This window comes from Piliocolobus tephrosceles, chromosome 10 (assembly GCF_002776525.5).
Source record: "Piliocolobus tephrosceles isolate RC106 chromosome 10, ASM277652v3, whole genome shotgun sequence".
Lineage (NCBI taxonomy): Eukaryota > Metazoa > Chordata > Mammalia > Primates > Cercopithecidae > Piliocolobus > Piliocolobus tephrosceles.
In genome coordinates, this window is record NC_045443.1 from 121,501,737 (window position 1) to 121,523,470 (window position 21,734).

The following is a 21,734-nucleotide window of genomic DNA, read 5'->3' on the forward strand; positions in this document are numbered from 1 at the left end:
TGGCTCTGTGGCTCTTAGGCTTGAGTGCAGTGGTGAGAAAACGGCTCACTGCAACCTCCGCCTCCCAGATTCAAGCGATTCTTCTGCCTCAGTCTCCTGAGTAGTTGGGATTATAGGCGCGCGCCGACACGCCCGGCTAATTTTTTGTATTTTTCCTAGAGACAGGGTTTCACCATGTTGGTCAGGCTGGTCTCAAACTCCTGACCTTGTGATCCACCAGCCTCGGCCTCCCAAAGTGCTGGGATTACAGGCAGGAGCCACCGCACCCGGCCTATATATATTTCATATGTATCAAGTATGTATATTTGAGATATATATAAAAAACAAAGTATATATATTTTGTAAAAACATAAAATATAAATAATACATAATAAATGATAGTAAAGATAATAATAATAAAAACAGCGCTGCAGCCCCATCCCCTTTTTGTACTCACCCCCTAAAAATCCCTATAAAAATCAAGTTTATTAGGGAGCAAATTCCACCCTTTTAATTTAGAAGCCAGTGTCTATAGGCTCGCTCTTGGCTGTTGTTGGACTAATTCCAGGGTAGGGAAAAACTCCAGTTTTTGAGCTGGAAACGCACCCCTGCTTTTCAGGACCTTTTTAATTTTGATTTTTTCAACTTTTATTTTAGGCCCAGGGGTCCATGTACAGGTTGTTATATAGGTAAATTGCGTGTCACGGGGGTTGGGTGCACAGATTGTTTCGTCACCCAGGTACTAAGTGGAGCACCGGATAGGTAGTTTTTCCGCCCTCACTTTCCCTACCAGAGTCAAGCGGCAAAAATGCTAGGCCTTGTGGGCGGGGCCGGGGTGTCCGCTCTTGCCACTGGTCCAATCACAGCACGGCGCTCCGCCTGGCCGGCCGCCGATTGGTGGTTGCCATAGCTCCGGGCGTTCGCTTGACAAGATGGCGGCGGCGAGGCGGTGGCTGCCGCGTTTTCTTCTCTGAGTCCTCCTCGGGTTCTAAGGCGGGCGCGGTTCTGCTGTGCCCGGCTCGCGAGGTCTAAGGCATGGGCTTCCAGTCTCCGGCCGCTCTTCTTTTGAGGCTTCTCCTTCTGCAGGGCGTCCTGAGCCTGGTGTGGGGGGACCTGGGTGTGTACGGCGCGGCCGGGACCTCGGTGGGCCGGGGCTTAAGGGGACTGGGCGTTAAAAGGGCCAGACTTGGACTCCCCCGGGAGCTTCGGGAGTCGAGACCGCCAAAGCAAGCAACCACACACACCTTAGGCGGTGACTCTTCCACTGCTAATCCCTCCTTATCCCCTTTCCTTCCCGCCTAGCTTTCATCCCTCCTTTTATCCGAATGTCCGGCCCTGCGGTCAGCGCTTCCCTGGTCGGAGACACCGAGGGCGTGACGGTGTCCCTGGCCGTGCTGCAGGACGAGGCGGGTAAAGTCCGGCCCTTATTTTGGGGAGGGTGGGGGTTGGACTGGATCCAGACCTCCCAAGGAGCCTGGCGAGGTGGCATCCTTTGGGCCCCCTGCCTCTGTTCTCTGTAAAGTCCCATGGGGAGAAAAGGATCGGGGGGGCTGCTGTAGGCCGAAGAGGACAGACGGACAGGTTCGAAGAAAGCTTGAAATAATAATGGCTAGCATTCATTGAACTAACATCGTGCATCATCCCATTTTCCTGGTAAGAACAGTAATATCTTTTCATCCCCTTTGACCAGTGAAGAAACAAGTTCAGAGAGGTTGTCACTGACCCACTATCAAGCAGCTTGTAAAGGGCCCAATCTTAGGCTGTAATGTGAGTCCATCCTAGGCAGTCTGACTCGAGCTGCCTTTGCGTGCTGGTCTTCTCTTCCTTAGGAATATTGCCAGTTCCGACGTGTGGAGTGCTGAACAATGAGACGGAAGACTGGAGTGTGACTGTGACCCCTGGTGCGGTAAGGCAGAAGTAAACCTTCTCTGTAGCCTGTGAAGAGGCCCCCAGCTAGGGTTTCTGCACTGCTCTCTTTATTTGACAAGGCATAGCTTTCTCCATGCTCTGAACAATCATGAAATTGTGGGCTGTTGGATCTGGTAGACACTTACCCAGCCCACAGTTCCTTACCCTGGGGTTAGGAGTCCTTGGGTGCATTTTAGGGGGCCTTGTGAACTCTGTGAAACTGTGTGTAAAGTTCTGTTTGTATGTGTATTTTTCTGATGAGAGGGTCATCAGTTTCCTTCAGATCATCAAATGGATCAATGATTCAAAAAAGCTTTGTGCCAGGCATTGTGGCTCAAGCCTGTACTCTTAGCACTTTGGGAGGTTGAGGCGGGAGGATTGCTTGAGCCCAGGAGTTCCAGACCAGCCTGTAACATAGTGAGACCCTGTCTCTACAAAACAATTTTTAAAAAATTAGGTGGGTGTGATGACACACACCTATGGTCCCAGGTACTTGGAGTGGGGTGGGGGTGCGGAGGCAGGAGGATTATTTGAGCCCAGGAGTTCAGGACTGCAGAGAGCTATGATCGTACCACTGCACTTCATCCAGCCTGGGCAACAGAGCAAGACCCTGTCTCTTAAAAAAAAAAAAAAAAAGAAAGCTGGCCAGGCACGGTGGCTCATGCCTGTAATCCTAGCACTTTGGGAGGCTGAGGAGGGCAAATCATCTGAGGTCAGGAGTTCAAGGCCAGTCTGGCCAACATGGTGAAACCGGTCTCTACTAAAAATACAAAAATTAGCTGGGCGTGATGGCGGGCGCCTGTCATCCCAGCTACTTTGGAGGCTGAGGCAGGAGAATCACTTGAACCTGGGAAGCAGAGGTTGCAGTGAGCCGAGATCACACCACTGCACTCCAGCCTGGGTGACAAGCAAGACTCCGTCTCAAAAAAAAAAAAAAAAAAACGCTTCATAACCACTGATCTTGACCAACTCTGAGCTTGTATATAAGGATACTCAAACCTGGAGAGACTAAGCATCTTCTATTTAGTAAGTGTTTATTTGGGTACCTAGTATATGCAACATCAATTCTGGAGATAAAAGGATGAGAAAGACAGACTCTGCTTGTACCCCAGGAATGAACATGTACATGTCTAAAGTCATTCTGGGATAAACTGAGGATTGTTTTCATTGACTTTTGTGTATTTACTCTTCCACTGATAGGATGATAAAGAAACTAAAAAGGTACACAGTAAACTGAGTTTGTTTATCAGATTTGTGTTTAGCTTTTTCTAAGTGTCCCACAGTTGTTTGCTTTTATGTTAAGGAGTAGGAATCAGGGCTTGCATGTTACCATAGGTTTATGGGGTGGAACTGAAGATAACTGTGTCATCTTTGTATACATTTCCCTTTTATAAAATGAACGGAGGCCGATGTGTGCTTTTATTGTGTTTTCCATTATGTATTCTTATAGACCCTGTTTTGAATCACTTTAAAAATACAGCAATCTTTTCCTTTCAGAAGGTGTTGGAAGTGACAGTAAGGTGGAAGAGAGGTCTGGACTGGTGTTCCTCCAATGAGACAGATTCCTTCTCAGAGTCCCCCTGCATCCTCCAGACCCTTCTGGTTTCAGCATCTCGTAATTCACCCTGTTTAGCACATCTACTCATTCAAGTGGAAATTTATGCCAACTCTTCTCTGACCCATAATGCCTCAGGCAAGTGAAGTCTTTGACTGTGAAAACTTTCCTGTTGGTCCCAGCTACTTAGGAGGAAGAGGTAGGAGGATGGCTTGAGCCTGGGAGGTTGATGCTACAGTGAGCTGTGATCACGCCACTGCGTTCCAGCCAGGGCGACACAGCAAGACCCTGTCTCAAAAAAAAAAAAAAAAAGAAAAATTTGTGTCAAGCTTACCTGTTTGATTATAAGTATATGCCATGTAATTTGTAAAGTATACTTCACTTGAGTCTGTCTTGCCTTCCTAAACTTCTTTTTCTTTTGAAAATTTTCGTTTTGTACTATTTTATGTACCATTTATTTGATCTTGCTCTACTATTTGCTTCTTTGTAAGCTACTTTGAATCCTTTTTGGGAGAAGGTGAAATTTGTTTATGTACATTGATTCTTTTTGTTTGTTTGTTTGTTTGTTTTGGAGATGGAGTCTCACTCTGTCGCCAGGCTGGAGTGCAGTGTTGTGATCTCGGCTCATTGCAACCTCCACCTCCTGGGCTCAAGCGATTCTCCTGCCTCAGCCTCCCGAGTAGCTGGGACTACAGGTGTGCGCCACCACGCCCAGCTAATTTTTGTACTCTTAGTAGAGATGGGGTTTCAGAATGTTGGTTGGGATGGTCTCGATCTCCTGATCTTGTGATCTGCCCACCTTGGCCTCCCAAAGTGCTGGGATTACAGGCATGAGCCACCATGCTGGTGCATGCATGATTCTCATGACTGCATCTTAAGAAGAAGAAAGGAAGGGTGGCCAGACACAGTGGCTCCCAGCCTGTTATCCCAGTGCTTTGGGAGGCCAAGGCAGGGGAATTTCTTGAGCCCAGGAGTTCAAGACCAACCTGGGCAACATAGCAGATACTGTCTCTATAAAAAAATTTAAAAAGTTAGCTGGATATGGTGGTGCCCGCCTGTAGTCCTAGCTACTAGGGAGGCTGAGGTGGGAGGATCGCTTGAGCATAAGAGTTTGAGGCTGATGAAGTTTACATCATTTCCAGCTTTTTTTTTTTTAAGTTTTTTTTTATTTTCATTTTTTTTAGAGACAAGGTCTCACGGTGTCACCTAGACTGGAGCTAGAGTGCAAGGGCACGATCCTGGCTCACTGCAGCCTTACTGGTTCAGGCGATCCTTCTGCCACAGCCTCCATAGTAGCTGGGGCTACCGGCGTGCACCACTACACCTGGCTAGTTTTTACATTTTTTGCAGAGATAGGGTCTCACTATGTTAGTCAGGCTGGTTTTGAACTCCTGGGCCCAGGTGATCGTCCTGCCACGGCCTCCTGAAGTGCTGAGATTACAGGCAGGAGCCACTGCACCTAGCCTGTTCCCAGCTTTTGATGCTACAGCAAAGATCATTATGCCCATGTACATGAATCTCTGGACGTGAGAAAATGGTTTTGTGTTAATCTCCGTCTCACATGATGTTCATATTCTTTTTTTTTTTTTTTTTTTTTTTCTGAGACGGAGTCTCGCTCTGTCACCCAGGCTGGAGTGCAGTGGCCGGATCTCAGCTCACTGCAAGCTCCGCCTCCCGGGTTCGCGCCATTCTCCTGCCTCAGCCTCCCGAGTAGCTGGGACTACAGGCGCCCGCCACCTCGCCCGGCTAATTTTTTGTATTTTTAGTAGAGACGGGGTTTCACCGTGTTAGCCAGGATGGTCTCGATCTCCTGACCTCGTGATCCGCCCGTCTCGGCCTCCCAAAGTGCTGGGATTACAGGCTTGAGCCACCGCGCCCAGCCGATGTTAGTATTCTTAAACCAAAAGAGCTTTCAACTAGATGTGCTCAGAGGGCTCTGCTGTCATGAGTGCTACCGCCATGTCCCCTGTCCCCCGCAGCAAACTCTGACATCTCTTGCCTTTATGGCCACATGGCATGGAGGGAGAAGCGTTCCAGACTTGAGTAGCAAAAGTCTGTTCACTAGAGACTCCTTTACTGCCACTTCTCTTATTACATCCCTAACTGTGGTCCTCCTTGTGCTTCCGGAAGTTTAGGATGATAAGACGAGTTTTGACAGCTCCCTTCAGCAGACTACTGTGCCCTCAGTGTACTTGCACGGAAAGGCCTCCAAGATGAATGAAGTGAAAAAAGCAACTGCAGATGGCTGCCTGCAGTGTGCTATCTTTTGCATAAAGGAGGCAGAAATGAGAACATTTGCATAAAGAAATTCTGGAAGGATGTTGGAGAAGCTAATCATGTTCTACCAAGTTGGAGGGTGATGTGGGAACGGGAAAGGGCTGACAGTGAGGACTTTTTAAATATGCTTTTGATTTTTTGGAACCTTGCAAATGTGTTACCTACTTAAAAGTTTTAAATTTTTCTATGGCTTAAAATTCAAAACAAAGCCAAAAAGAAGTATTCAATGATGGGAAAAAAAAAAAAAACCCAACACAACAGGAGGGATTCATGATAGCTGTACTATTCAAAGCACTGACTTTTTTCCTTTGAGAAATATGCTTGAGGCTGGGTGGTGGCTCATGCCTGTAATCCCAATACTTTTTTTTTTTTTTTAAGACAGAGTCTCGCTCTATCGCCCAGGCTGGAGTGCAGTGGCCGGATCCTGGCTCACTGCAAGCTCCGCCTCCCGGGTTTACGCCATTCTCCTGCCTCAGCCTCCCGAGTAGCTGCGACTACAGGCGCCCGCCACCTCGCCCGGCTAGTTTTTTGTATTTTTTAGTAGAGACGGGGTTTCACTGTGTTAGCCAGGATGGTCTCGATCTCCTGACCTTGTGATCCGCCCGTCTCAGCCTCCCAAAGTGCTGGGATTACAGGCTTGAGCCACCACGCCCAGCCGTAATCCCAACACTTTTAGAGGTCAAGGCGCGCAGACCACTTGAGCCTCGGAGTTCAACACCAGCCTGAGCAATGTGGCGAAACCCCGTCTCTACAAACAAATACGACAATTAGCTGTGTGTGGCAGTGGGTGCCTGTAGCCCTAGCTACGAGGGAGGTTGAGGTTGGGGGATTGCTTGAGCCCAGGAGGTGGAGGTTGCAGTGAGCCAAGATTGCTCCATGTACTCCAGCCTGGTCGACAGAGCAAGACCCTGTCTCAAAAAAAAAAAAAAAAAAAAACGGAAAATATGCTTGAGTATATTTAGGTAATATTTTAGAATACCAAACCTAGAAAATTGAGCATCTTTGTATATGAGTGATTGAGTTGTCTCCTCTGACCCCATGAACGCATGAAAAATTTTTTACCCAGCCAGCCAGCAATTAAAACTAGAAAAAGAATAGAAGCACAGACAGGAGGTATGTGTCATATCAAGTAGCAACGAAGCCAGTGAACAATGTAGAAAGCATAAATCAACACACAAACATCTATTTGTGTAACACACAGTAAAACCCTGTTCTAAAGTGCCTTGTGGCTGGGGGTGGTGGCTCCTGCACTATGCCTGTAATTCCAGCACTTTGGGAGGCCAAGGTGGGAGGATCACTGGAGCCCAGGAGTTTGAGACCAGCATGGACAGCATAGTGAGACCCCGTCTTTACAGAAAATATGAACGTTAGCTGAGCATGATGGTGCACACCTGTGGTCCCAGCTACTTGGGAGGCTGAGGTGGGAGGATCACTTGAGCGCTGGGAGGTTGAGGCTGCAGTGAGCTGTGATTATGCCACTGCACACTTCAGCCTGGGCAACAGAGTGAGACCCTGTCTCAAAAAAAAATCAATTAATTAATAGAGTGCCTTGCTTGTGTCACATGGGTTTGATAACACTGAGGGTCAGACCCTTACCCCTGTAACGTGGTCTGTGATGTGGACCTTCTTGTTCCGGATACCACTGATGTATCATTGACCTTCTGCTATGTTACAGCATACAACAGATGGTTAGCTGTTCTTTAGATACTTCACCTATTGTGTTGTTAAAGTGAACTGTTATGTAGGGTTTAAACAAATAGTTGCTGCATGGTTTTCTAACGTTAAAAGTAAAATTCAGCAGAATGAAACTTTTATGTGATAAATGATCCGTGAGAAACCCAAAGCATTACTGTCACTGAATTCTGAGTTAGGAGGCTGAAATGTTGTGTAACATTTCTTCTTCAAAGAAGAAAATAGCCGGGCGTGGTGGCTCAAGCCTGTAATACCAGCACTTTGGGAGGCCGAGACGGGCGGATCACGAGGTCAGGAGATCGAGACCATCCTGGCTAACACGGTGAAACCCCGTCTCTACTAAAAAAAATACAAAAAACTAGCCGGGCGAGGTGGCGGGCGCCTGTAGTCCCAGCTACTCGGGAGGCTGAGGCAGGAGAATGGCGTGAACCCAGGAGGCGGAGCTTGCAGTGAGCTGAGATCCGGCCACTGCACTCCAGCCCGGGCGACAGAGCAAGACTCCATCTCAAAAAAAAAAGGAAAATAAGTACAGAAACCTGTAATATCCTGAAGAGTTATAAACAATGGGCCCTGCCGATGTTTACTTCTTTAGCATTTCTTACATGTTTTCCCTTGTCTCCAGGTATATTATCCCCAAGTGCATCACCCCTCTCTTGAATTCCTGCATCCTCTCCTGAGCTGCTTTCTCTGGCCTTGTCCCATTCACACCTGCCACCTTTTCCCTTGCACCACAGTGTTCTCCTATTCATCCACCCCCTCTGTCTTCCAACTACAGTTCTCCAGTAGCCCCTCTTACCTGTACAAACTCTTTTTTTTTTTTTTTTTTTTTAATAGAGACGGGATTTCTCCATGTTGGTCAGGCTGGTCTAAAACTCCTGACCTCAGGTGATCCACCCGCCTCAGCCTCCCGAAGTGCTGGGATTACAGGCGTGAGCCACCGCGCCTGGCTGCCTGTACAAACTTTTATGTGTGTTTCCGGCTCAGCGCATTCTCTCTGCAAGTCTTCCTGACACCCAGCCTAAGCCACATGCCCTCCCTGGGTTCCCATGACAGATCTATTTTAGTGTTTACCCCTTTATGGTCACATGATCTCTTTACCTGTCTCCTCCCTCTGAGAATGCGAGTCCCTCAGGGAAGCTGCTGTGTCTCACTGGATCATCCCTGCATAACCCAGCCCTCCATACTCCCATGGTCAGACCACATTTGTCCCACCTGCACTATTGGGTACCACAGCCACGAGCCACGTCTGGACACTGGACAGTTGAAAGGGGATGGGTCTTAATTGAGAAGTGCTGTAACTGTTAAATAGCCACCAGTTTTTGAGGACTTACTGTGAAACAAAGAATGTGGAATAGCTCATTCATAATTTTTACACTGATTGCCTGTTGCAATGATATTATGTTGGATATGTTAGGTTCAGTGAAATATATTATTAAGTTAATTTTATCTGTTTCTTTTTTGTAGTCTGGGCTACTTTTTGTATTTTTATTAGAGACAGGGTTTCACTATGTTGGCCAGGCTGGTCTTGAACTCCTGACCTCAGGTGATCCATCCACCTTGGCCTCCCAAAGTCCTGGGTTTACAGGTGTGAGCCACCCCGCCCAGCCTAAAATCAGTACATTATGTATATACTAACTCGTGACTCTTAGTCAATTGATTATCTTCCAGATCAACTATGACTTCTTTGGTTCATTGTAAGTGGCGTGTTTTCTTATATTTGGGTTTTTGTTGGAGTGATAGATGTAGGCGTCATGTATTTCATGGATTCCTTAATGTCGAATATTTGGTAATGATGATTTACAAAACAAGATAATTCAGCTTTCTTTTTTTTTTTTTTTTTTGAGAGGGAGTCTCGCTCTGTCACCCAGGCTGGAGTGCAGTGGCCGGATCTCAGCTCACTCCAAGCTCCGCCTCCTGGGTTTACACCATTCTCCTGCCTCAGCCTCCCGAGTAGCTGGGACTACAGGCACCTGCCACCTCGCCCGGCTAGTTTTTTGTATTTTTTAGTAGAGACGGGGTTTCACCGTGTTAGCCAGGATGGTCTCGATCTCCTGACCTTGTGATCCGCCCGTCTCAGCCTCCCAAGTGTTGGGATTACAGGCTTGAGCCATCACGCCCGGCGATAATTCAGCTTTCTTTTGAATATTAAAAATGTGACCATGCTTTGTCGGAATGCTTCTTAGCTGAATTTTTCTGTTGTGTGTACTTTTCAGAGAACGTGACTGTCATTCCTAACCAGGTGTATCAGCCCCTTGGCCCTTGTCCTTGTAATTTAACAGCTGGGGTCTGTGATGTTCGCTGCTGCTGTGACCAGGTACGTTCTTTGGTTATTGGGCACAAAGGTGATGCTACCTGTGAGAACACCAGCACTTCCACCAACAGCTTTTTTTATTTTTTATTTTTCGAGATAGGATCTTGTTCTGTTGCCCAGGCTGGAGTATGGTAGTGCGATTATGGCTCACTGCAGCCTCGACCTCCTGGGCTCAAGCGATTCTCTTACCTCAGCCTCCTGAGTAGCTGCGACCACAGGCATTCACCATCACACCCAGCTAATTGTTTTGTATCTTTTGTAGAGATGCGATTTTGCCATGTTGCTCAGGCTAGTCTCAAATTCCTGGGATCAAACAGTCCTCCTACCTTGGCCTCCCAAAACCAAAACTGAGTTTATGTTTTCTATTGCAAATTGTTTTCAAATTGAGTATTTTTTTAAATTTTAAAGTTTTGGCAGGCGTGGTGGCTCACGCCTGTAATCCCAGCACTTTGGGAGGCCGAGGTGGGCGGATAACCTGAGGTCGGGAGTTTGGGACCAGCCTGACCAACATGGAGAAACCCCATCTCTACTAAAAATACAAAATTAGCCAGGTGTAGTGGCATGCGCCTGTAATCCCAGCTACTCAGGAGGCTGAGGCAGGAGAATCGCTTGAACCAGGGAGGCGGAGGTTTCAGTGAGCCGGGATTGTGCCATTGCACTCCAGCCTGGGCAACAAGAGTGAAACCCCATTTCAAAAAAAAAAAATCACATAACTTTTGAGTAAAATTTTTTTTTTTTTGAGATGGCCTCCCAAAGTGCTGGAATTATTGGCGTGAGCCACTGTGCCTGGCTTTATTTTTTTTCTTTTAGCCTTAGAGTGGGTACAACATATAAACTGAGTATTTTGGGTTTTTCTTTCTTTTTTTTTGAGACAGAGTCTCGCTCTGTTGCCCACGCCGGAGTGCAGGGACACGATCTCAGGTCACTGCAACCTCCACATCCTGGATTCAAGTGATTCTCGTGCCTCAGCCTCCCGATTAGCTGGAACTACAGGTGTGCGCCACCACACCTGGCTAATTTTTGTATTTTTAGCAGAGATAGGGTTTCCACAGTCTCTACTAAATATTGACCAGGCAGGTCTTGAACTCCTGACCTCAGGTGATCTGCCCGCCTCGGCCTCCGAAAGTGCTGGGATTATAGGAGTGAGGCACCGCACTGGGCCTAATTTGAGTATTTTCTTATCTGGCATTGTCAGTCTAGTTTTTGGAAGAAGAAAAGAATATCTCTTTGGATAAAATCATGATTGTGAAGATCATACTGAGGGGATGGTTTTAATATTATTTATTTAGAAGCCTTTAAGAAAATATAAAAAAAGAAAGAACAAGCCTGGTGAACTGGCTCACGCCTGTAATCCCAGCACTTTGGGAGGCTGACGTGGGTGGATCGCTTGAGTTCAGGAGTTGGATACCAGCCTGGGCAACATGGCAAAACCCCATCTCTACAAAAATTAGCTGGGCATGGTAGTGCAGGCCTGTAGTGCCAGCTCGGGAGGCTGAGCTGAGAGGATCGCTTGAGCCCAGGAGGTCAAGGCTGGAGTAAGCTGTGATCACACCACTGCATTTCAGCCTAGACAACAGAGCAAGACTCTCTCAAAAAAAAAAAAGAAAAGAAAAAAGTACACAGTTTTTCAGTGATTTTTAGTAAATTTACACAATTGTACAACCATCACCACAATCTAACTTGAGAACATTTCTACCACCCCAGAAAGAAATCATATGCCCCTGTAGCCATTCCTGTCTCCATCCTTCATCCAAGACCACTGTGAATCTGCCTCTGTCTCCATGAATTTGCCCATTTTGGACATTGCACGTATATAGAATCATGCAATATGTGGTCTTCAGTGACTTTCTTCTTGCACTTAGCATGATGCTTTTAAGGTTCTTTTGCCTTATAGCAGCTGTCAGCACTTCATTTTTGGTGGTTGAATCCTATTCCGTTGTATGGATATATCACGTATTTCTTATCTATTTATTGGCTAGTGGACATTTGGGTTGTTTCTGTTTTTTGGCCTTTATGAATAGTGCTGCTATGAACATTTGTGGACAGGTTTTTGTGTGAACATGTTTCCATTTCTCTTGGGCATATATATAGTGGAGTTGCTGGGTTGCATTGTTACTGTATGTTTAACCTTTTGAGGAACTAGTTTCTGAAGCAGTTGCACCATTTTAAATTCCCATCAGCAATGTACGTGGGTTACAGTTTCTCTATATCCTCACCAACACTTGTTATTATTTGTCTTTTTGGTTATAGCCATGTAAGTAAGTGTGAACTGATATTTCTTCATGATTTTCTTTTAAAAAAAATTTTTTTTTTAGACAGGGTCTTGCCCTGTCGCCCAGGATAGAATGCAGTGGTGCAATCACAGCTTACTGCAGCCTCAACCTCGCAGGCTCCAGTGATTCTCTCACCTCAGCTTCCCAAGTAGCTGGAACCACAGGTGCACACCACCACACTCAGCTAATTCATGTGTTTTTTTTGTGAAGGTGGGATCTTGCTGTGTTGCCTAGGCTAGTCTAGAATTCCTGGGCTCAAGCAATCCTCTGGCCTCAACCTCCCAAAATGCTGGGATTATAGGCGTGAGCCACCATGCCTTGCCCTCATTGTGATTTTGATTTGTATTTCTCTAGTGGCAAATGATGTAGAAGATCTTTTCATGTGCTTGTGGGATATTTGTATATTTTCTTTTTTTTTGAGACGGAGTCTCGCTCTGTCACCCAGGCTGGAGTGCAGTGGCGCAATCTCGGCTCACTGTAAGCTCCGCCTCCCGGGTTTACGCCATTCTCCTGCCTCAGCCTCCCGAGTAGCTGGGACTACAGGCGCCCGCCATCTCGCCCGGCTAGTTGTTTGTATTTTTTTAGTAGAGACAGGGTTTCACTGTGTAGGCCAGGATGGTCTCAATCTCCTGACCTCGTGATCCACCCGTCTTGGCCTCCCAAAGTGCTGGGATTACAGGCTTGAGCCACCGCGCCCGGCCGATATTTGTGTATTTTCTTTGGAGAAATGTCTGTTTATACCCTTCACCCATGTTTTAAATTGGGCTGTCTTTTTGTTGAATTGTAAGAGGGTTCACTATACATTCTGGATCCTAGTTTGACGAGACCAGCTCGGTCGGGGAGACGCTAACCCAGTGGCGCTAGAGGAATTAAAGACACACAGGAATAATAGAGGTGTGGAGTGGGAAATCAGGGGTCTCACAGTCTTCAGAGCTGAGAGCCTTGAACAGAGATTTACCCACGTATTTATTAACAGCAAGCCAGTCATTGGCATTGTTTCTATAGATATTAAACTAACTAAAAGTATCCCTTATGGGAAACGAAGGGATGGGCCGAATTAAAAGAATATGTTGGGCTAGTTAACTGCAGCAGGAGCACAGATCACTCATGCTATTGTTTGTGGCTTAAGAATGCTTTTAAGTGGTTTTCCGCCCTGGGCGGGCTGGGTGTTCTATGTCCTTATTCCTGTAAACCCACAGCCTTCCAGCGTGGGTATTGTGGCCATCATGAACGTGTCACAGTGCTGCAGAGATTTTGTTTATGGTCAGTTTGGGGGCCGGTTTATGGCCAGATTTTGGGGGGCTTATTCCCAACATGTTCCCCTTCTTTGATTTGCAAAGTGATAAAAGCAAAGGCAGCTTTGTCACGGTGAGCTACTTCTTGCAGGAGTCAGGATCCACATCTGCAGACTATACAAAGACAACACAGATTAAAAGCACAATCATCATTGAAATTACAGAGCTTCCAAGTGTTTTTATCCATTTTAATGGGTTGCTAGCTGCTAATCTGTCTGCAGCTCCTTTAAGCACTCCGGTTCTTGGCATTAAGGTCAGGTGTGCCTGGGATGCTTCAAATATTTGTTCTTTTAATTTTGCTATATCCAGAAACAAGTTTGTAGAGTGTCCTTCTAGATGCTTTTTTATTCATTCCCAAATTTTGATCTTATTAAGAGCTATTAATAGTTACCACAAATCCTTAATGTTTAGCTCCTACAGGGGGCCATATCATTTGAGGTTGAGGTGCCACTATATTGCCATGGTTTCGGATAATAGGAACTCTCACCATACTTATTATTATATCTACCATCTGACCGTTTTGTTCGGATCAGCTGAACATAGTGTGGCCGTGGCACGCAGACTGAGAGGTGTAATGTAAGCTAAACATCTCCTTAGGGGACCAATGAATAAAGATGCCATAGGAATCGTGCAGCACCTCTGCCTGTTCTGCAGTGCAATCTTCCCAAACAAGTACGTTCATTATTTCTGGCCAGGTTCAATTTTGTATACAAATGGGTTTTTGAGGGTGGTATGCCTCAATTATAGGAGCAGATTTATTGTGGTAAATACTGAGATCAGAAAGCATGTGTAACTGTGTCATAGAGTGATTACATCCAAGCATTACTGCCAGCCAAGATTGATAAATATGCCCAATAAGTATAATTGTTCTCTGTGTCAGCCCTTGTTGAAGGAATCCTCACAGCAGTGGTGATCATCGCTGTCATAGCTACCATTAAATGACTTACTGTGACTGGCTGTCCCGCTTTCCTCAGGTTTTCTTCTGCCATCTGTGACAGCTGCTGTTTCTGTCCCCAGATGGGTGGCTGTGTTCGATGGGTGTTGCTTGTGACAGTTGGGGTCCTCCTCAGCGTCAGTCTCCACATGCTGCAACTGAGGGGTCCTTGGGATCTTCCCGGAATCTGACTTATGATAAGATTTCAGGTGTCTTGATGGTATCCAAATTGGCTGTTGATTTTGGCCTGGAGAAACACAAGCATAACTTCTACCCCAAGTTATTATTTTACCTATTTCCCAACTTTTTGTTATCGAATCTCTCCACCAAATCAGTTGTTCTGCTTCTGTCTTTGCAGCTGGTTTCTGCAGATGCTGTTCAGCTGCTGATAACATCTGGCCTTTGGGCAGGCTCAAAAAATTTAAAGCTAATAATGATAGATTCAGTTGCATCTGTGGGGTTCCATATTCTCTATTTACACCTTTCTGCTTTTGCAACTGCTGTTTTAGGGAAAGATTCATTCTTTCCACTGTGGCTTGTCCTTGAGAATTGTATGGGATACCAGCAATGTGTTTAATATTCCACATAGAGAAAAATGTAGCTAGAGCTCGGCTAGTATAGCCTGGGGCATTATCTGTTTTAATAGAAACTGGGATGCCCATCACCACAAAACACTGCAAAAAGGTGACGTTTAACACAGGTAGAAGACTCTCCTGATTGGCATGTGGCCCAGACAAAGTGAGAAAAGGTGTCCACACATACATGTACGTAAGCTAGTCTCCCTGACGAGGGAACATGGGTGACATCCATTTGCCAAAGAGAGTTAGGTTCCAATCCTCGAGGATTAACACCTGTAAAAGATGAGGAATGTACCATTTGGCAAGTTGGGCATCGCTGGATAATAGCTTTAGCTTCTTTCCAGGTAATGCTGTATCTGCGTTTGAGACCAGAGGCATTAACATGGGTTAAATTGTGAAAGTGTCTAGCATTAGATATTGCATTAGCAACTAGGCGATCAGCCATTTGATTGCCTTCGGTCAAAGGTCCTGGAAGAGGTGTATGAGCCCTAATGTGAGTGATATAAAAAGGGTACATTCTACTTGTAACTGCTGTTTGCATTGGGTAAATAAAGTCATCAGTTGTTCATCTGTATGAAATCGTAACTGAGCATTTTCAATTAACTGTGTGGAATGAACCACGTATGAAGAATCAGAAATCACATTAATAGGCATATCAAAAGCAGTCAGTACCTCAATTACAGCTACAAGCTCCATTTTTTGAGCTGAAGTATAGGGTGTCTGGAAAACCTTACCTTCTGATCCAGAATAAGAAGCTTTACCATTACTAGACCCATCTGTAAAACAATGAAATTGCTTAGCACGCTGCAGGTTGTTTACTGCAGGAATTGTAAATGTAAACCGTTTAGACTCTTGCTCAGCTAAAGGGATAGTAAAGAAACAGTCTTTTAAATCTATGACTATTAAAGGCCAATTTTTTGGAGTTATAGCAGGAGAAGGCAATCCTGGCTGTAATGCTCCCATAGGTTGTATAACTGAATTGATGGCTCTTAAAACATTCTCCATTTACCTGATTTTTTCTTTCTTTTTTTTTTTTTGAGACGGAGTCTCGCTCTGTTGCCTAGGCTGGAGTGCGGTGGCTTGATCTCGGCTCACTGCAAGCTCTGCCTCCTGGGTTCACGCCATTCTCCTGCCTCAGCCTCCCGAGTAGCTGGGACTACAGGCACCCGCCACCTTGCTCGGCTAGTTTTTTTGTATTTTTTAGTAGAGACGGGGTTTCACCGTGTTAGTCAGGATGGTCTCGATATCCTGACCCAATGATCCGCCCGTCTCGGCCTCCCAAAGTGCTGGGATTACAGGCTTGAGCCACTGCGCCCGGCCTTTTTTTTTTTTTTTAAGGGACAGGGTCTTGTACTGTTGCCCAGGCTGGACTTCAGTGGCCTAATCATGGCTCACTGCAGCCTCAGTCTCCTGGACTCACGCAGTCCTTTCCTCAACCTCCTGAGCAGCTGGGATCACAGGTGTGCACCACCATGCCCAGCTAATTTTTTTTTTTTTTTTTAATTTTGTTGGGGCTGAGTCTCTATGTTGCCTAGGCTGGTCTTGAACTTCTGGGCTCAAACATTCATTCCACCTCAACCTCCCACAATGTTAGGATTTCAGGCGTGACGCACTGCATGCAGTCCAAGTAATTTCCTTCTTTCTTTCTTTCTTTTGAGACAGAATCTCACTGTGTTTCCCAGGATGGAGTGCAGTGGCGTGATCTCGGCTCACTGCAACCTCCACCTCCCGGGTTCAAGTGATTCTCCTGCCTCAGCCTCCCCAGTAGCTGGAATTATAGGCGCCTGCCACCATGCCCAGCTAATTTTTATATTTTTAGTAGAGACGGGGCTTCACCATGTTGGCCAGGCTGGTCTCAAACTCCTGACCTCAAGTGATCCACTTGCCTTGGCCTCCCAAAGTGTTGGGATTACAGGCGTGAGCCACTGCACTCAGCCCCAAGTAATTTCTTGATGACATGAATTGGGTCGTATTATAATCTAATGAGGGCCTGGAGGATCCTTGTGGAATATGGAACGTTTCCCCTCACTGTAAATATCCGGAGACTTTTCTGGGCTAAGGGTTTGAATGGTGATGACAGTTAAGAAAGGAGGTTTACTATGTCTTCGTCTTCATTTGGGATCTATTCTGTACTATCTTTTCTTCTTTTGCTTTACTGGGAATATCTCATGTCCTAGTAAAACTGTGGTTCCCTTGAACGCTTGAAGTTTCTGACTTGGAGGCTTATTTGGGGACTTGTCAAAAGAAATTCTAGAACTATTTTACTTTTTGTGGGCACAAGGCACTTTTTGATGAGACAGAGATTACAGATGTTCTCGCTTACTCGGTAGCGTCCTGCTGGCCTTAAATAAGAGTTAGCATTCGTCACGCTTGCCAGGAGATTCTCGCTGCCGTCACAGCCCCTGCCTTTATGTATGTCTTCCAGGAATGCTCATCAAATTTAACAGAGCTGTTCAGACTGTCCTGCTTCACCGGCGTGTTTGGAGGAGACGTCAGTCCTCCTTTTGATCAGCTCTGCTCTGCTGGGACGACGACACACAGTGTCCCCGACTGGTTTCCCTTTCTGTGTGTGCAGTCGCCCCTTGCCAACACGCCCTTCCTTGGTTACTTCTACCATGGTGCCGTGTAAGTGTCTGAGCAGCCGCCTGGGATGGGGCATTGTTCTCCTGCCCTGGTGGGGCCATACTCTAGTAGGCCCTATAATGCAGTTACGTTTTTCCCAGTCCCTCTCCAGAGATCCTGTGCCTAAAGGGTTCAATTATAGATTTCAGTTAGCTAATTTATTTTGCATTATTTGACAGAATTGGGCCTCATTGAAAAGAAATTGATTGACATTGAAAACAGCTCATGGTGCTTTTCTAGGGGAGGCGAAGGAGTGGTGGCTCATGGGGGATTTTAATGTTCTATATTTTACAGTTTGGGATTGTTAAAAATTTACATCTATGATTTTTGTAATTAAAAAGTAGGCGGGACGTGGTGGCTCACACCTATAATCCCAGCACTTTGGGAGGCCGATCATGAGGTCAGGAGATCAAGACCATCCTGGTTAACATGGTGAAACCCTGTCTCTACTAAAAATACAAAAACTTAGCCAGGCGTGGTGGCAGGCACCTGTAGTCCCAGCTACTAGGGAGGCTGAGGCAGGAGGATGGCATGAAACCGGGAGGCGGAGCTTGCAGTGAGCCGAGATCGCGCCACTGCACTCCAGCTTGGGCGACAGAGTGAGACTGTCTCAAAACAAAACAAAACAAAACAAAAGTAAAGAGGCTGGGTGCAGTGGGTCACGTCTGTAATCCCAGTACTTTGGGAGGCCAAGGCAGGCAAATCACCTGAGGTTGGGAGTTCAAGACAAGCCTAGGTACATGGTGAAACCCCATCTCTACTAAAAATACAAAAAATTAGCCGGGTGTGGTGGTGGGCACCTGTAATCCCAGCCTACTTGGGAGACTGAGGTATAAGAATTGCTTGAACCTGGTAGGCGGAGGTAGCAGTGAACAAAGATCGTGCCACTGCATTCCAGTGTGGCTGACAGAGTGAGATCCGTCTCAGAAAACAAGAGTAAAGAACAACATTAAGGAAGAATGGTGTTTTTGCAGATAACTGAAACTATTCAGCCTTTCTTATTGATTTTCAGTTCCCCCAAACAGGAATCTTCCTTTGAAGTATATGTGGATACTGACGCAAAAAACTTCGCAGACTTTGGTTACAAACAAGGAGATCCCATTATGACTGTAAAGAAGGCATATTTTACTATTCCGCAGGTAATCATTGCAATATGAGTACGCTACACCCTTCTCTCTCTCTCTCTCTTTTTTTTTTGAGACAGAGTCTCGCTCTTTTTTTTTTTTTTTTTTGAGACGGAGTCTCGCTCTGTCACCCAGGCTGGAGTGCAGTGGCCGGATCTCAGCTCACTGCAAGCTCCGCCTCCCAGGTTCACGCCATTCTCCTGCCTCAGCCTCCCAAGTACCTGGAACTACAGGCGCCCGCCACCACGCCCGGCTAGTTTTTTTTTTTTTTTGTATTTTTTAGTAGTGACGGGGTTTCACCATGTTAGCCAGGATGATCTTGATCTCCTGACCTCGTGATCCGCCCGTCTCGGACTCCCAAAGTGCTGGGATTACAGGCTTGAGCCACCGCGCCCGGCCCAGAGTCTCGCTCTTATCGCCCAGGCTAAAGTGCAGTGCCGGATCTCAGCTCACTGCAACCTCCGCCTCCCGGGTTCAAGTGATTGTCCTGCTTCAGCCTCTCGAGTAGCTGGGACTGCAGGCGTGTGCTACCACACCCAGCAGATTTTTTTGTATTTTTACTAGAGGTGGAGTTTCACCATGTTGGCCCGGATGATCTCAGTCTCTTGACCCTGTGACCCGAGCGCCTCGATCTCCCAAAGTGCTGGGATTATAGGCATGAGCCACTGCGCCTGGCTGCTAGACCCTTTATTTTTCCTGTCCTATTGTTAATTTAAGTCATATTTCTCTTTAAAATCTCTTTTTAAGTTACTTATTTCCCTCCTTTGTACCTTTCAGCGACTTAACTGTTTATGTTCTCCAGATTAATAAAATATATAGTCACTCTTAAATTAATCACAGTCTTTGCTTAAAACTCAGAGTGAACTTACAAAATAAAAACCAAAAGATTTTCTATACGTTTCCATGAAAGTAGCTATCATTATGTTTTTTTTTTTTTTTTTTGAGAAAGAGTTTCACTCTTTTTGCCCAGGCTGTAGTGCAATGGCACAGTCTCAGCTCACCGCAACCTCTGCCTCCTGGGTTCAAGCAATACTTCTGCCTCAGCCTCCCAAGTGGCTGGGATTACAGGCATGCACCACCACGCCTGGCTAATTTTGTACTTTTAGTAGAGATGGAGTTTCTCCATGTTGGTCAGGCTGGTCTTGAACTCCCGACCTCAGGTGATCTGCCTGCCTCGGCCTCCCAAAGTGCTGGGATTGCAGGCGTGAGTTTTTTTTTTTTTTTTTTTAATTAAAAAAATTTGTTTTGGTTTGAGACATAGTCTTGCTCTATCACCTAGGGTGGAGTGCGCTGGTGTGATCTCGACTCCCTGCAGCCCTGACCTCCCACATTCAAGTGATCCTACCTAAGCCTCCCAAGTAGCTGAGACTACAGGCACGCACCACCATTCCTGGCCAATTTTTTGTAGAGATGGGGTTTTGCCATGTTGCCCAGACTGGTCTCTTTAACTCCTGGGCTGAAGTGGTCTGCCCACTTTGGTCTCCCAACATGCTGGGATTACAGACTTGAGCCACCGCACCCAGCCAAAAATTTGTTTGTAGAGATGGGGGTTTCATTATGTTGCCCAGGCTGGTCTTAAACTCCTGGTCTTGAAATTCTTCTGCCTTGGCCAAAGTGTTGGGATTATAGTGTGAGCCTCCGTGCCTGGCTAGAAGTAACTATCATTCTTTACTTCTTTTTCTTTTTAAACTTTTATTTTCGGTTCAGGTCTACGTGTGCAGGTTGTTTATATAGGTAAACTTATATCATGGGGTTTTGTTGTACAGATTATTTGTCACCCAGGTACTAAGCCAAGTACCCAATAGTTTTTTTCTGATCCTCTCCTTCCAGCCCCTCACTACCCTCAAGTAGGGTCCAGTATAGAAAACAATGGTTAGATAAATACATCATTTTATTTACCATTCTAGAATTTTGAAAAGTATTTTAAGGTTTTATATGGAATCATTTATATATGTATGTATAAATGCATGAGTGAATGAATGACAGGGTCTTGTTTTGTCGCCCAGGCACGAGTACAGTCGTGTAGTCACAGCTTACTGCAGCCTCCACCTCCTGAGCTCAAGCAATCCTCCCACCTTAGCCTCCCAAGTAGCTGGGACTATAGGCGCATGTCACTATGCCCAGTTAATTTTTTACTTTTTGTAGAGATAGGGTCTTGCTATGTTGCCCAGGTTGGTCTTGAACCCCTGAGCTCAAATGATTGTCCCACTACCGTGTTCCAAAGTGCTGGGATTACAGGTGTGAGCCACTGCTCCCAACCTGAAATCTTTTTTTACGTTCAACATTATGAGGAGTGTTATTTGTGGGAAGAAAGCATGGAAGGTGAAACAGTTTCTCTTTCTTATTCATATGAATCCATTTTTATGGTATTAAACTCTGGTTGTGATGAGGGAGAGAACATGAAGTTAAATATAGTCATGTCTCTGCAAACTAAATAGAATAGGACAAGGGATTTTCTTTGTTTTTATTAGGTAATATTTACTGTGACTCCACAACCAGTGGCTTCCAGACCTTGATGGGCAAATCAGTTAGATGTTTTGCTAAAGCGGGTCAACTAGTCCGTGAACTTGCCATTGCTGAAACCAAACCAGCAATGGGAGCAGGCTGCAGAAAGAACAGTTTTAAGAGATGCTGATCTATTTTGTATGATTAGGAGAGAGGCCATAAATCTGTTGGCTTTGCCCTTCACCCTCAGATGTCCCTGACTGGGCAGTGTATGCAGAACGCCCCCGTGGCATTTCTTCACAATTTTGATGTTAAATGCGTTACTAATTTGGAAGTATACCAAGAACGAGATGGTATTATCAATGCGAAGATAAAGAATGTTGCCTTAGGAGGTATGTTACATTTCTTTGAGAAAAGAATGCAAACCCAAACATGAAGATAAAGTGTGATCTCGTGAGAGTATAAATCATTTCTACTGGTTCAACTTCAAATAATATTTTAACTGCCAATTATTTTCTTTGGAAAAAGTTTAGTTCCATAAGACAGCATATTGCATATTAATTATTTTAAAATTGAAGTACAATTCAAATAACATAAAATTAACCTTTTTGTTTGTTTGTTCTGAGACAGAGTCTTGCTCCATTGCGCAGGTTGGAGTGCAGTGGCGTGATCTTGGCTCACTGCACCCTCCGCCTCCTAAGTTCAAGCGATTCTCCTGCCTCAGCTTCCCAAGTAGCTGGG

The 21,734-nt window shown here is 45.7% G+C and overlaps 1 protein-coding gene across 2 annotated transcripts in view; it reads left to right on the top strand.

Moving 5' to 3' along the window:
- Nucleotides 1-885: 885 nt before the first annotated feature.
- Nucleotides 886-21,734, top strand: part of TCTN2 (tectonic family member 2) — a 38,492-nt gene continuing 17,643 nt past the window's right edge. The window contains exons 1-8 of one of the 2 annotated variants that reach the window (XM_023206057.2): nt 886-1,096; nt 1,282-1,389; nt 1,809-1,885; nt 3,385-3,580; nt 9,625-9,725; nt 17,228-17,427; nt 18,437-18,563; nt 21,244-21,385. In XM_023206057.2, coding sequence (XP_023061825.1) covers nt 1,015-1,096; nt 1,282-1,389; nt 1,809-1,885; nt 3,385-3,580; nt 9,625-9,725; nt 17,228-17,427; nt 18,437-18,563; nt 21,244-21,385 — 1,033 coding nt within the window. In that variant the 5' untranslated portion in view covers nt 886-1,014. The remainder of the gene's footprint in view (nt 1,097-1,281; nt 1,390-1,808; nt 1,886-3,384; nt 3,581-9,624; nt 9,726-17,227; nt 17,428-18,436; nt 18,564-21,243; nt 21,386-21,734) is intronic. The other variant, XM_023206065.2, reaches the window with a different exon arrangement.